General features: G+C 33.7%; 2 protein-coding genes across 4 annotated transcripts in view; one reads left to right on the top strand and one right to left on the bottom strand.

Annotated features, from left to right (window-relative positions):
- LOC107271116 overlaps nt 1-13,423 on the top strand; it is a 64,501-nt gene that overhangs the window by 8,701 nt on the left and 42,377 nt on the right. The window lies entirely within an intron of this gene.
- LOC112494862 lies at nt 3,702-13,326 on the bottom strand. 2 transcript variants are annotated; one of them, XM_025088355.1, is made up of 5 exons: nt 8,740-13,326; nt 7,591-7,920; nt 6,815-7,132; nt 5,405-5,569; nt 3,702-3,928 (listed from the first exon to the last, which is right to left on the bottom strand). In XM_025088355.1, exons 2-5 carry the CDS (start codon nt 7,837-7,839, stop codon nt 3,923-3,925), a joined length of 738 nt encoding a protein of 245 aa, XP_024944123.1. In that variant the 5' UTR covers nt 7,840-7,920; nt 8,740-13,326; the 3' UTR covers nt 3,702-3,922. The 2 variants fall into 2 exon arrangements, with proteins under 2 accessions (XP_024944123.1, XP_024944122.1); XM_025088354.1 differs by lacking the exon at nt 3,702-3,928 and having other exon boundaries at nt 5,002-5,569.

Below are 13,423 nucleotides of genomic sequence, written 5' to 3'. Positions count from 1 at the left end.
GTTTTTTACACGTAAGTGTTTTTTGGGGGATATCACAAGTTTTTGTTGTTCAACGGGACATAGAAGCTCTAAGCACTGAAATCTGTATTTTCATAGATATAAAATGTAAATGCATTATGATGTCGTTAATCACAAAAATATATTGCGTCGTCGAAAATGTTTAATGGCATATAAATATAATTTGTAAGTCAATTTTTTTTAGAAATGCATAAAGATATATACAAATTTTTAAAGAAGATGTAATCTTCAGTGCATATAAGCGTGGTTAATGGTGTCCAGCTTGTTGAAGCCGTGTGGTAAGCGTAAGAGAGGAAAGTGTGCTGGATTATTTACGTACCTCAGGCCGTGCGAACAACAGAGAGGATACTATTGTTTGAGCGAAGCGCCAAAGCGTCGCTCGTTGCACACTTTTCTGGACACTCTAGACTTCTACGTCCGACACCTAGATACAAGAAACTACAGAGCGGAACACCTGGACACCCTGAACTTCCACATCCGACACCTAGATACAGAAAACTACGAAGCGGAATACCTGGAAACCCTGGACTTCCACATCCAGTACCTAGATACAGCCGGTTGCCTGTACTTGGCGCGAGACTCGACCGAGTCTCTTGATATTTAAAGTATTGATACACTCGATTTACTATACTTGAACCGTTCATTTCCTTATTTGACTAATTATCAGACATTTATTAATCAAGTTCAACCTAATTTGTGTTCGTTATTATTTAACGCCTAGGGCATGTAAATAATTTTGTATTACCGTAAAGTTATCGTTATTACAAATGCATCCACGCTAACAAGTATATGTATAATTGCCGTTAATAATTGATTCATTGGTCATTGATTGACCTTGAAATACAGGCTGGGGGGGTTAACTGAATGATACCGCAACCCTAATGTATTAAATTCCACTGATTATTGTGAGTAAATTTTTTTCCAATGTGTTGCGGGAATCTTGATGTACTGTTCTCATGAGAGAATCAGATAACTGCTGGCGTTTGTATAGCAACCTTACTACCTGAAGGTATCTATATATATTTCGCGCTTAAAAATAATAAGATCCATACGAAAAATTATGTAACACAAATTTGTAAAGCAGATATGAAAAAATGTCAATTAAAAATTGAATAATTTTAAAGCACTTTGTTCCGTTTTCTAAATTATCTTTTTGTTCAGAATGTACCGATTACGTAGGTGTAGCATGTTTATAAAAGTATCGAATTTTCTGTGTCTTTTGATTAAATAATTCTAAGTGATTTAGTCTGTAGATATTTTTTTTGTAGTTTCATATGAAATCCTGTTGTTTCAAGTTTATATTATGTTTTCAGTAAGAAAATTATAGTTATAATTAATATTATTCCTGTGATTTATCAAACTTCAAGATTGCTTATTAATATATTGTACAATTTTATATATAATCTTTATAGGTATCGCCCAGATTATATGTGTTCACATTGTGAAATATTAAATAGATGCTTTTTGGATTTCACAATATATAGGTATATCTAAATTCATCATTTATATGAGCATTGGCCTGCTTCCAATATTCCTATAGGCAACTGGATCCTTTCAAGTTCTCCAATTTCACCAGGGAGATTTGCATATTCATTCAAATTGCCTCCATCCTGAAGGATAGAATCCCGCTGACAAATATATGAAAACTTGGCAATATGGCTGACCGAATATATGTACAGTTTCTACAAAATATATATACATATATAACTGTTTCAGTTCTAAATGAAAGATTCGATCGATCGAATTACATAGATCGATTAAATTATACTGAACATATAGATATAGTAGTACAAGTGTTAAATGATTAAACTATAGTCGCGGTGTCAATGAAAAAGTTAAAAATAATATAAAAATATATATACACACTCGTGGGGTCGATTTTTCATAAATTGCATCTATTTTATACATATATATAAAAATTCATTTGTAAAAGTATGGCAATCCAGAATTAATTTAATATACCATATATAATACAATAATATTGAAACTTGCAAATAACTTTTTTCTGTGTATTTTCAAGCAATCGCAACTTTATTAAATTTTGTTAATGAAGAAATTTAGGAGTAAACGTATAGGAGATGCAAGAAGTTTCGTATTCGTAATTTCAGTCTCTTTGACAGCTGTCAGGAGCAGTGAGTAAACGACGGAACTTTAAAACGATACTTGTCGTTTAGAAATTCGAGCTAAGCAAACAAGAAGATTTAAAGTATCGCTGAGGAAAATGTTATATTGGACGAAATTTTGTGAAGTTTTTATGTGATTTGTCGCCGGAATAGATTTTTAATAAATGTCCTTAATTTTAACATAAATCATGTCTTTGATAACATTAATCACTGTTTCATAGGTATTAGGTACGTGTACCATAACCTTAAAATGGAAAATTAACGATTACACGAATTTGATAAGCGACCTTTATGCAAGTGGAGATCACTAAATAGTTAAATGATACTTTTATAAAAAAAATGGCAAAGTAGCAGGAGGCTAGTGTAATTTTGTGTTGTAAAATTTTACATACGTTTGACAATACGTTGACAATATTGTATCGTTGGTATGGCGATTGAACATTAAAAAGTGTATGCTTATTTCACTTTAACGAAGATAACGTATAAATATCGTGTAATTTTAGAAAATAGAGATTTAGAGGTTAGCAGGCAAGCTTCGTAGATGACCTAATTTTTATTAGTTTTTACGTAATAAATGAATATCGAGGATTTTCAAACTTTGTCTTTTATCTTCTTCATTTTTTATTCTATTTTATTTGTCGATCTCTTTCTTAATTTATTTTACCAGATATATATTTATATATTTTTTTTTTCATTCACTGCTTCATTTTGTATTCGGTTCAGACTGAATTAATTTGTAAACATTTAACTCTGTCTATTTTTCAAACTTTATATTTCGAACTTTTCTTGTTGCTTCCTCGTAGAGGAAGCTATGTGACAGTGGAAAATCTTTCTTTCGAGATTTTCATGTCACTATGTCCAAAATGTGCCAAAACGTCGAGAAAACACGTTTGGAGAAAATTTCCGGATGTGTGTGTGTATGTATAATGGCCTCCCAAAATTCAAACGTGTATAACTCGAGAACGGTTTTAGCTACAGCCCTAAAATTTTGCAGACATGTGCAGCTCTATAATCCTTTCATTGACTATAATTTTCGTAATGATGCAAGCTGCAGCTCGGATTTTATGTCGTTTTCAAATTCCCAAAAAAAGGACGTTATCACTTTAGCGATCGCAAATTTTGTGATACTCGTCTAAATAGTTTTTGACGAAGAGATTCATATCGAAGGTTGGTTGGTATCGCATTGGGCCGAATCCATCGAGAACTTTTGATTTTACGATATTTTGAATTTTTCGAAAAATCAAATTTATCGATATAACTCCCGTCAACTTTGACCGATTAAGCTCTAACTTTCCAAAAGTATAGAAGTATACTTTCCATAAGTGTAGAACATCATTCAGCCGTGATATGTATCAAATTTGGCGGAGATCGGCAAAACAGATCTGATTCTACTTATATTCAAGTTTTTGAATTTTGATGTCCCCATATGAGGAAGCCAAGGATTTAAATTTTGCAATTTGCTCCCTCTGAATCGTCGGCAGTAAATGAAGATTCATCTATGAGGAAGCCAAAGATATTAAAAAAAATGAAAATGCTTCCTCATATAAGGACTTCGTACACTATCTACAATTCGAAGGAAGCAAATTGCAAGTTTGAACTTGCGGCTTGGTTTTTTTGTGATAAATAAGACACATATTTTTCACAAGGGATGATTCTGCGTTCTCCCTGCTACGCTTTTCCACATGTTCCCGTAAAAAAATTAATTCAGTTCAGTTGGTAGTTGTTCATTTCTTTCATTCATTCGTGGCAGTTGTTCACATCTACGGATCTTACTATTTCATCTATATCTGAAAATTAATGTTTCTCATCATCAATTCAGTCTCTTTACTCCAATTTTAGATATACGCTCACGTATGCATACGCCTATTTTCTAAGACAGCGAGTTGGATCCTAGGTCGTATATAAAAAAGAATATCGTTTGGGTAGTCAAAAATTCGGAATGAACTGAACACAATGAATATTATAACTTAGCAACGATTTAGGTCTAGATTATGAGGATAGTCAAGTAGACAGATATTATTTATCTCTGAAGTCTCGATTTACCCTTATTTAACTTATTTAACAAACATTCGTCCCATTAAACATCGTTCAAAGACTAAAAAGTATTAAGTATTAAATTTTTGCAATTTTTTAAGAAAGAGGACACGTAGGTACATTGAGAAAACTATAGTTTATCATAAATTCATAATGATCTAAAAGTATACTAGTATGCTAGTATACTTTTACACTATACTATACTAGTGTACTTTTAAAGTATACTACTATACTGTTCGTCGGTATGTGAATTTTTTCCATAATCTTCATGTGTCTTCGCAATGCCATATGCTGTGTATGTACGTAATACTCGTTTACCGGGATACATATGTATATACATACAGGGTGTCCCAGAATTGCTTTTGGACCGGAAAGTGAGCGATGGCTGGAGGTGCCCTGAGAGCCCTCCCGCAAACCGTTTGCAAAAATTCGCAATGGTTTTTAAATGAGAAGCATTTAAATGGGACCAATCAGAACGAAGGATTTCCGCGGGTCATAGCAACGTGGTGCTTCCTAAATAATTCTAATATTATTATTTATATTGTACTACATTTACATATCACAGACACAAATATGCGCAAAGTAAATGGAAGCTTCTATGGTAGAAGAATAGTCACGTGATGAGTTTGAACCTATTTAACACAATTTAACAACAATATTATTTAAACAAAAACGTACGCTCACGTTTCATTTAAAAACTATTGCGAATTTTTGCAAACGGTTTGCGGGACGGTTCTCAGGGCACCTCCAGCCATCGCTCACTTTTCGGTCCAAAAGCAATTCTGGGACACCCTGTATATGCACGTTCTACTTTTCCAGTGACTAATATTTAAGTCACGAACCCTTCATGACTCAATCGTATTCTTCCTCACGATAATGTTGCAGCACATACTACGTGTTAACTGAGAGTCAACCACCTAATGTCTAACTAACCTCAAAAATGAATATACAGAACATCGAATATGTTTTGCGAAATTTCTTTTTACTTTAATATTTAAAATATTTAGTAAAGTTTCTCAGTTTTTTTTCTCGCATCACTGAGAATCGGGTATTGGTCCATGAATCCGTTACGTATTGTTAACAATAGAATATTTGTATTGAAAAAAAGGTCATTTATTAAATATATATTAAAGGAGTTAGTTTGGTGTGAGAAATTTGCACAGGACTAACGCAAAATATCCGAACAATCACAAAAGTACGTAGACAATCAAAATTGCGCAGATACTTACGCTCGATAGTAACACGGCAATTTGAGTTTTGTTACCGAAAAGAAAATTTGCTGAAAAAATAGCTGGGCGTCTATTAATTATCCTTTGTGGCGGTGACGTCACTTCCTCTTCTCCAGTTACTTTCTGCGTCGTGACCGAAACTACAGCTTGCGCGTTTTGTGTCGTCTGAAAAATTTCAAGGATCCTTTTAGAGATGAATCTGTACATTAGAATTTTTGCATAGAAAATCCTATTTTGTATTATGGAAACTTCTTTATTTCTCCAAGCACAAGTAGGACTGCGAAAGAACTTTTGCGAAGTGTTTGAAAACTTTTTGCGTGTTATATTTTACGATTGAAAGTTTCACGTATCTATGGAACGAGAAGATGTTTCTGAACGGATATATTGCTATAGAATTAATAAGAATTTCTCAGACTCAGGCGGTTCTGATTAAATTATTGAAATTTTTTATATTCCGTGACCATGTATGTAAATGGAGTATCAAAGTCATATATGAGCCGCTCAGTGCACACATCGATTAACTCCACTTTTTGAAAAATCTTAAATTTAAGTGTGAAAGCACTTGGTATAGTCATAACTTTTTATATTTATAATAACTTTCCTGAATAATAAAGATTAGCACCATTAAACGGCACAATTTTTTTGGCCATTGAATAATAAGTAATTTAGAATATACATTACTTCATCGCATTTCTCAACTTTTTGTTTTATGGAGTTAATCGATGTGTGCACTGAACGGCTCAAATATCAATAGCATACATGGTCTTAATTCACTTGTTTCCATGACACATTATCAAATCATGAGGTGATTTTGCTGCATTTTTAATATTGCATAATATTAGCACCTGAACCGTAAGAAATCTCGTTAGTTTCGCTTATGTGATTATTTACATTTAGTTCGCCATTTAATTGTGCAATAGAAGTACGTGATAACGAAATTCCAGTATTTTCATTGACGAAGGCATTTTTAAAATCTTCTATCCCCGTAATTTGATTTTCGAGGCATATTTTAATACAGTTCACAATGTCACAAATATACGTTGTTTTAAGGAGCGTATAAGTAAAGTGAATATTTACTAAAAATATTATTTAAACAAATGTAATCTTTCCAGAATTTCGAATTGCTATTTCTGAACTTTATATTGGATTGGCTTAAAAGTAATGAGACACTCTAGAAAACTCTACATATGTTCTTTTTTAAATTAATTGTTTTTGACCATCTTCTATTGTATACACCCACAGAGCGGAAGTATCTAGAATGTTCTACAACATACTAAAATATAGTGAAAAACAATTAATTTAAAAAAGGACATGTGTCGAATTTCCTAGAGTGTCTCATTACTTTCATGCCAACCAAATATATAAAAAAAAAATCCATTTAGAATTATGCATTTAGAAAAAGATACGTACTGGGATTTCTGTGTTGGCACAGACTTTCTTCGAATTAGAACTCGATGTAAGACTAAAAGGTTTGAGTCTTTGTTCTTTAGAATCCCGAAGGTCTTTCAGAGTCCTTGAAGAAGCCGGAAGTTCTGATAGCGGAATCACTTGGTCGTCGAAAGAACTGAGATCCACATTAACAAAGCTGCCATTGGTCGTTTCAGGATCAACATACAATACGTCGGATATCGGTTCAATGCATTCTGGTGTAAATGGCGGCGCATCCGGTCGTAATTTCGTTTCCGCGTATTTGAATGGCGGAGCTTTAGATTCCACGATTTCCGTTATCTAACGACAAGTAACGCAAACGCGTTTAAATGTGGATAAAAATTGTATTTAACAAGTATATCTCGATTTGTGACACAAAATTTCGTTTTTTTTTTCTTCTATACGACCAGAAACTAAGAAATAGTTGATAGGTACAATATTTGCTTCATGTACAATAACTGCAATACAATTGCTTTAGGATAAAGGTCACAGAATAACAATGTTAAATGGTTAGTGCTGGAATTTTATAAAGGTCAAATGGCTAAGGAATCAAACAGTGAAAAATAATAGTCATAGAAAAGTGGATCATCGAGATCAAAGGGTAGAAACAATGTGAATATCTGAATAGGATCAGGGTATGGAAGATCAATAAATACATACATCATTACGTTCTGATCGACACTATATGACAATCGATACAGAAATATTATTTTTCCTTTAACAAAATAGTGTTAATTGATATGTAAGAGATCAATTACTTCTGTAAGATTATCGTCCTCCTGCGATATCAATTCTGTAATTAGTATCTTGGTAGTGTCTTCCGGTTCACCTATTGGTCTTTCAATATCATCCTTGACTTGATTCTTAACGTCATCTGAATACACAAGGTCTTTCGTGTCTTTGAAATTTTGCTCCAAGTCCTTTAAGTTCTTTTCAAGGTCGTTTAAGTTTCCAGAATTTTGCATCATTTTCAACTGATGATTTTCTATGTCACGGTTTGCAATCATTTTTTTTACACGTTTATCACCTGAGACTCTCCACAGGGATCAACACAAGCCTGCTGCGTCACTTCAGCTTATTACCACTGCCTAAAGAATTTTTGTATTGTCTATTGTTGATATATGCGAAATTTTTTTTTCGACAAATGTTTTCTACTGAATTATTTTGTTCTCTGAATCGTACCAATTCATTAATTTAGCATTCTACAGGTGACACATAGCGGCGCTTTGCAATCCAGCGTGAAAATGATGGAACAAAATAAAATTGGAAAATATGCGCAAAGTAAATGGAAGCTTCTATGGCAGAAGAATAGTCACGTGATGAGTTTTGACGCTTGGTATTGTGTGACGATGTAAAAAAAGGTTTGGATATCGAAAGAGGAAAATAGATTGATGAAAATGCACAAAAAAAGGTGTATTGGCACAGTCACTTTTTAATAACTAATACAGCAGATTTTTTTTTGAGTTTCATAATTTCAAAGAATTTATACACAGCAAACGTTTCATACAGGTCACTTGCGAAATACATATTTAAAAAAAAGTATATCACTTTCATTGAAAATTCAAGTGCACGAAGATAATTTGTATACTACATAAGGATTGCAAAAAATTGTACTAGAATGATATACTAATAATTTGCAAAAAGCTCAACATATTTATACAGCACTAAATTACATGTTTTGAAAGTCCAAGAAATTAGAATAAGTAAATTTCCGTTGTTAAGTCTACATATGAATTACGTTAATACGAGAAAGTTTTATTTAATTTATCACTTCTATATCATACCAATGCATTAAAATTAAAGCAGAGAGAAAAGTAAAAAAAAATGAGAAAACTCAAAAATATTTATTCGGAGTCATAAAAATAATAAATAAAACCGAGTCGATAGTTATTTCAATAAATACTCACGTGCACGTCGTAACGATAGGAGATGTAAATGATAACGAGGAGAATTTTCGAAAATGTGACAATTTTCAAAAATTAAAATAACTCAATTAGCGAAACGTGTCGCTAAATTCATTTAACCTATTAAGACCTGACGCGATAACATAGATTACTCGACGTCGATGTTCATCCAAAAACACAAGACAAACAAAACAAAGGAAACTGCTACACGAACGTTTCAAATTTCCCGCCCGCTCAACGATTTTCGATACGACTTCAGCGGAAGGTTGGTCTGTCAGCTGTGTTTTATTTCCTCTAGCTTTTCTTGTTGCACAATCAAGGCTCACTGAAGGTGTCGTGATACTGTTGATTATCAATAAACAAAAAGCCTTTGTTTACACGAGATAACCGAGCCAGAGTAATCAATGTATCGGAGCAACGTTACACGAAACTCTTTCATCCCCTCGTATAATGATACAAATATTTTTTCTCTCCAAAATCTAATACAGGGGAACTTCGATAACTCGAGTCTCAAGGGAAACGAAATATGTTACGAGTTATCGCAGTTTCGACCAATCGGAGTTTTCAAGTTATAGAGGTGAAACATTCGAAAATTGGAAGATTCATAATCTTATAGAGGTTTTGATATATAGAAGTTGGAATTGTCAAAGTTCCACTGTATCGCCCTCAATTGTAATAATCCAGTCTTTTCCTTTTTTTTTGTTCGCGAAAATTACTTCCTGAAGTCCATCGCGAGAGATTCGCAATGTTATTGATTATATCGTTGTTGAAGGTACCAGAACAGTCGTATTTGAAAACATGAAAATAAGATCCAATTTATTCTCACGTCGCATTACAACGCAGCCAGATAAGGTAAATACACCCATGTAAGTGTATATGGCTTTTGTAGAGTCCTCTATGTAAAGGAATGGCAAGTTCTCAATGCAAATTAGAGATTCGGCCCAAGAACGGGACTGGCCTGGCCTGGTCTGGTCTTCTGATCCCGTATGATATATTCGTATACGGTCGAGAAATCCTCTAGGATTCACAGAGGGGAACTTATACATGGCATAGTGAAGACTTGAGGAAGAAGACTCCCGCCTTCTTGCAATTTATGCAAATTCAAAAAGCCATTACTAATCCTTGAACCTTGACCATCCTGTAACGCTTAGGTCATTCCAAAGGATTTATTTCCGAGTAGTATCCAGAAGTCCCCTCGATCGATATCGATCCGACCTTGATTTTGGATTATATCCCATTATTCGAAATTCTAATACATTTCGCTTTATTTCGCACATTTGTAAATCCTTTTGAACCAGACTATACATACCTTGACTCATAGTATGCTTTAGAAACCGAGGACTCATTTTTTATAAAAAAAGAGGATTGCATGGAGAAGTAAAATTTTTAAATAAAATATATCGAAGCTGATTGTCCTTTACACCTCTTACACTTAAGGAACGTCAAGGTTTTTTTTCCAAATTGCAAACGGCAATCATTTTACAGTCAGATTTTACCGAACTGTCATTTACTTGGTACATGTTGCTACTTATAATTAGTACGTGTACTACTTTGCATAGCATGGATTCAGCAAAGAAAATTATAACGAAGATTTATTAATCATACTGTAATGTATATTTTTGTATTCAAGTATACATCATAATGCAGTCGTAATAGAAAATAACGTACGAAAGTGTAAATTACAAGAATTCCATGGTTCTACAGATTTAGAGTTATTCGAAATTTTGCTGGTTGACCGTTTATAGTTTCTTCATTTTTAAATATAAATCACGTTACATATTATGATATATTTGTAATTTTAAAAAATTTTTATTATTTATATTATTTTCAAGGAAAATTGAAATATTTACATTATACATAGATATTGTATTCTACTTCATAGTCTGGTTCGTAATGAAAACGACTAGAGTACCCATAGTTACTCAGAAAACAAACCAATTAAACTCGTAATTCGTATTCTTCCTAAGTCCAATACAGCGGATACACATAATCTATGAATCTTTGTCTTGTCGCAGGAGTCTTCCTTTGTTTGCTAAGTTCTACTCGAGAAAATGTATACACATGATATACATGTACAGTACTAAGAATTTATCGTGGAAGATGGCGTGCGGGAGAGCTCTTAAATGAATATGTATGTCTGTTTACTATATTGACAGTAGAGCGAGGACGGTACAAGTAGCAGATACTTCCAGTTCGTGTTTTCTTGTACTTTGAGACCTCCCAACCATCCTCGGATCGAAGGTGTCACGAGGTACACGCGACCGTAGACCGGAAAGTCACTGACGTCCATTAATGATCCTATCGAATTTTTGACACTCTCATAACTTAAACTCCACGTTCTTTTATCCCTAGATCATGGGGAACTTTGTTATTGTGCCGTATCGTAAACTCTCGTCGTTACTGTTTCTTTACATTTGGCTTAAATGTCACACGCACGTGGGTCTCTCGGATTAGATGTTTTTGCCAGACAGGTCAAAGTTGGGTTAAAACATGAAGACAGGTGCGTGTCGAGGCAACCGATAAGCCACTGCCTTGAGAACGTATAAATATTTATGAGTGTGTTGCGTGTCTGTCTTCTCAGCGATATAAGTCGTGGCATTCATGATAAGACGGGTGCTGTTAAAAATTGGCATATCTCGAAGCGGAAGTTATGTTATACAAAAATTTGAACTGGAAGTAGCATTTTTCAGGCGCAGGTATACTTTTTACGTGATTAAGTGCATTTTTCATTTATAAATGTTACGTTTACATAAGATCCAAATGATAGTTGCTGTGAATCTGGATTAAAGTTTCTCATTATCATTCTTCTAGGTTGATAAATTACTTAAAGGGATATATATGTACAGTTGATTTACCCTTGATTCGTTATGAATATTTACGAGGATTTGAAAGAACTACTTTCTTATGTAGTACAAGGCCTAAGTCACATGCTTCCCAGATAACAGATAATGTACAAAAGTCGGCTTTAAAGCGTCTAATGGCACGGAAGTTAAGACATCTTAAAGATGACTTTTGGACATGTGTGTTGCCTGGATTAACACTTGTGATGCGCTATTGTTGAATACAATATACTTTTTTGCAACGCTGTACGGAAAGTATACAGTTTATGCATCAAAAAACAAGCACAAAATGCTCTATTCTTGATGATTCCCGCACACTCTGGACTCATCAAGAATCGGCCATTTCGTGCTTCTTTTTGATGCATATCCTGCGAACTTTCCATACATTGTTGCAAAAAATAGTATATGATACGCGTGCGGGTTTGTGATTCCTACTCGTGTGACGTTTGTCGGCCTAGCGAAGCGAGGGGCACTTCCTGACTCACTCGTCAGGAATCATCAACTTTCCGCCCTTGTATCATAATGTATTAATTATGGATTTCTATACTAGGCGGATTACTTGCATTTTATTAAAAGTACTTTTTCTTCATTGCATTACTTCCGAATGTAAAAATCCGCATGTAGAACAGATCCCTTGTATTTAAAAGTCAGTGATTATTATTTGTCCTGTTCGGATTGTTTAGAAAATGACGAAATTTACTTAAGCAAATATTGATCAACATAAAATATAAGAAACATGTCTAAAATATTTCGTATATTTCAAAAATTTAGAAATCCGGCTAAATACTGGTTGTGGTAAATTTGGCATCTATACATATAGCATCCATACAATGTATTTGTTGTATCAATACAAGTATCACATACACATCAAGTATCATATACACATTGTTGAAATATAGCCAGTCATGCGAGGATGTGCGGGATGCGAGGAAACAAAGAATTCACAAAAGCAAATTGACATGAGAAACGTCCGTACAGTTTATTTCGCCGAACGAGACTGAGGGTCTCCGGTCTACTTGCTGTACAGGTGTCATTAACTTGTGTGTGTGTGTGTGTGTTTATGTGTGTTTAGACTGTTGTGTGTGTATGTGAGAATGCGTGAGTATGTCGTCGTTGATGTTTAATATATTTCAATACACATGCTACAGTGCCGTATGTTAAAAAGTTGTATTAATATTTTTTATTTTTTATTACAACCAATGAACAACCGCTATGGTTATTGTATATCTCTTTAAGGACCTTCGACCGAACCACCTTAAAGGTTCATCTCTATCAGAAAATCAATAAATGTTTGATTATATAAAAAACTAATATTTTTTCCCTCTTTTTCATCTTTGAAAAATATTACAGAAATATATACGCTATTATTCACATTTATGCATTACCAAAATATTCTGTGCTATAACACCGTAAGCATGCTTTTATAATATAAAATATACCGAATGTTTGTCCAAACTGACGCTTATACGAAACTTTACGATATTCTAGTAAGTGAGCTTTAAAGTCACATTGTACACATGTCAATCTTAATATCATTCTTGCATCACACTTTATCCGTCTATAGTCTTGTGTCTCTCAGCTTTAATAATGCCTATGCAGCTGCAGTCGGATCCTTCGAGACTTTTCTGCTTTCTTTCTTTCTTATTTTCAATAGTGCTCTATTTCATCGTTTTGTCCACTCTTCGCTAACTCATTTACTTTTTTCTCCCTTAGGTCGTATTACCGTCATCAGCATTTTCCCTAAAGATCGATTACGCTTTTCTCGTTTCCGTCGAAATTTCATTCATATTCGAATTTTTGTCACAGATATTAATTATACTGTGTATATATTGATTGTCGAAAATCAG

Source organism: Cephus cinctus, unplaced genomic scaffold, assembly GCF_000341935.2.
Source record: "Cephus cinctus unplaced genomic scaffold, Ccin1 Ccin1_scaffold0905, whole genome shotgun sequence".
NCBI lineage: Eukaryota > Metazoa > Arthropoda > Insecta > Hymenoptera > Cephidae > Cephus > Cephus cinctus.
This window is presented reverse-complemented; position numbering and strand designations above follow the sequence as displayed.

Bases quoted from the DNA above. Each gene is read 5' to 3' on its own strand.
- LOC112494862 (XM_025088354.1), bottom strand. From the start codon at position 7,839: ATGATTGCAAACCGTGACATAGAAAATCATCAGTTGAAAATGATGCAA. The intron at 7,133-7,590 runs GTAATTGATCTC...ACTTGTCGTTAG, and splicing joins AGGACGATAATCTTACAGAA to ATAACGGAAATCGTGGAATC. The intron at 5,570-6,814 runs GTACGTATCTTT...GAAATTTTTCAG, and splicing joins GTGCCAACACAGAAATCCCA to ACGACACAAAACGCGCAAGC.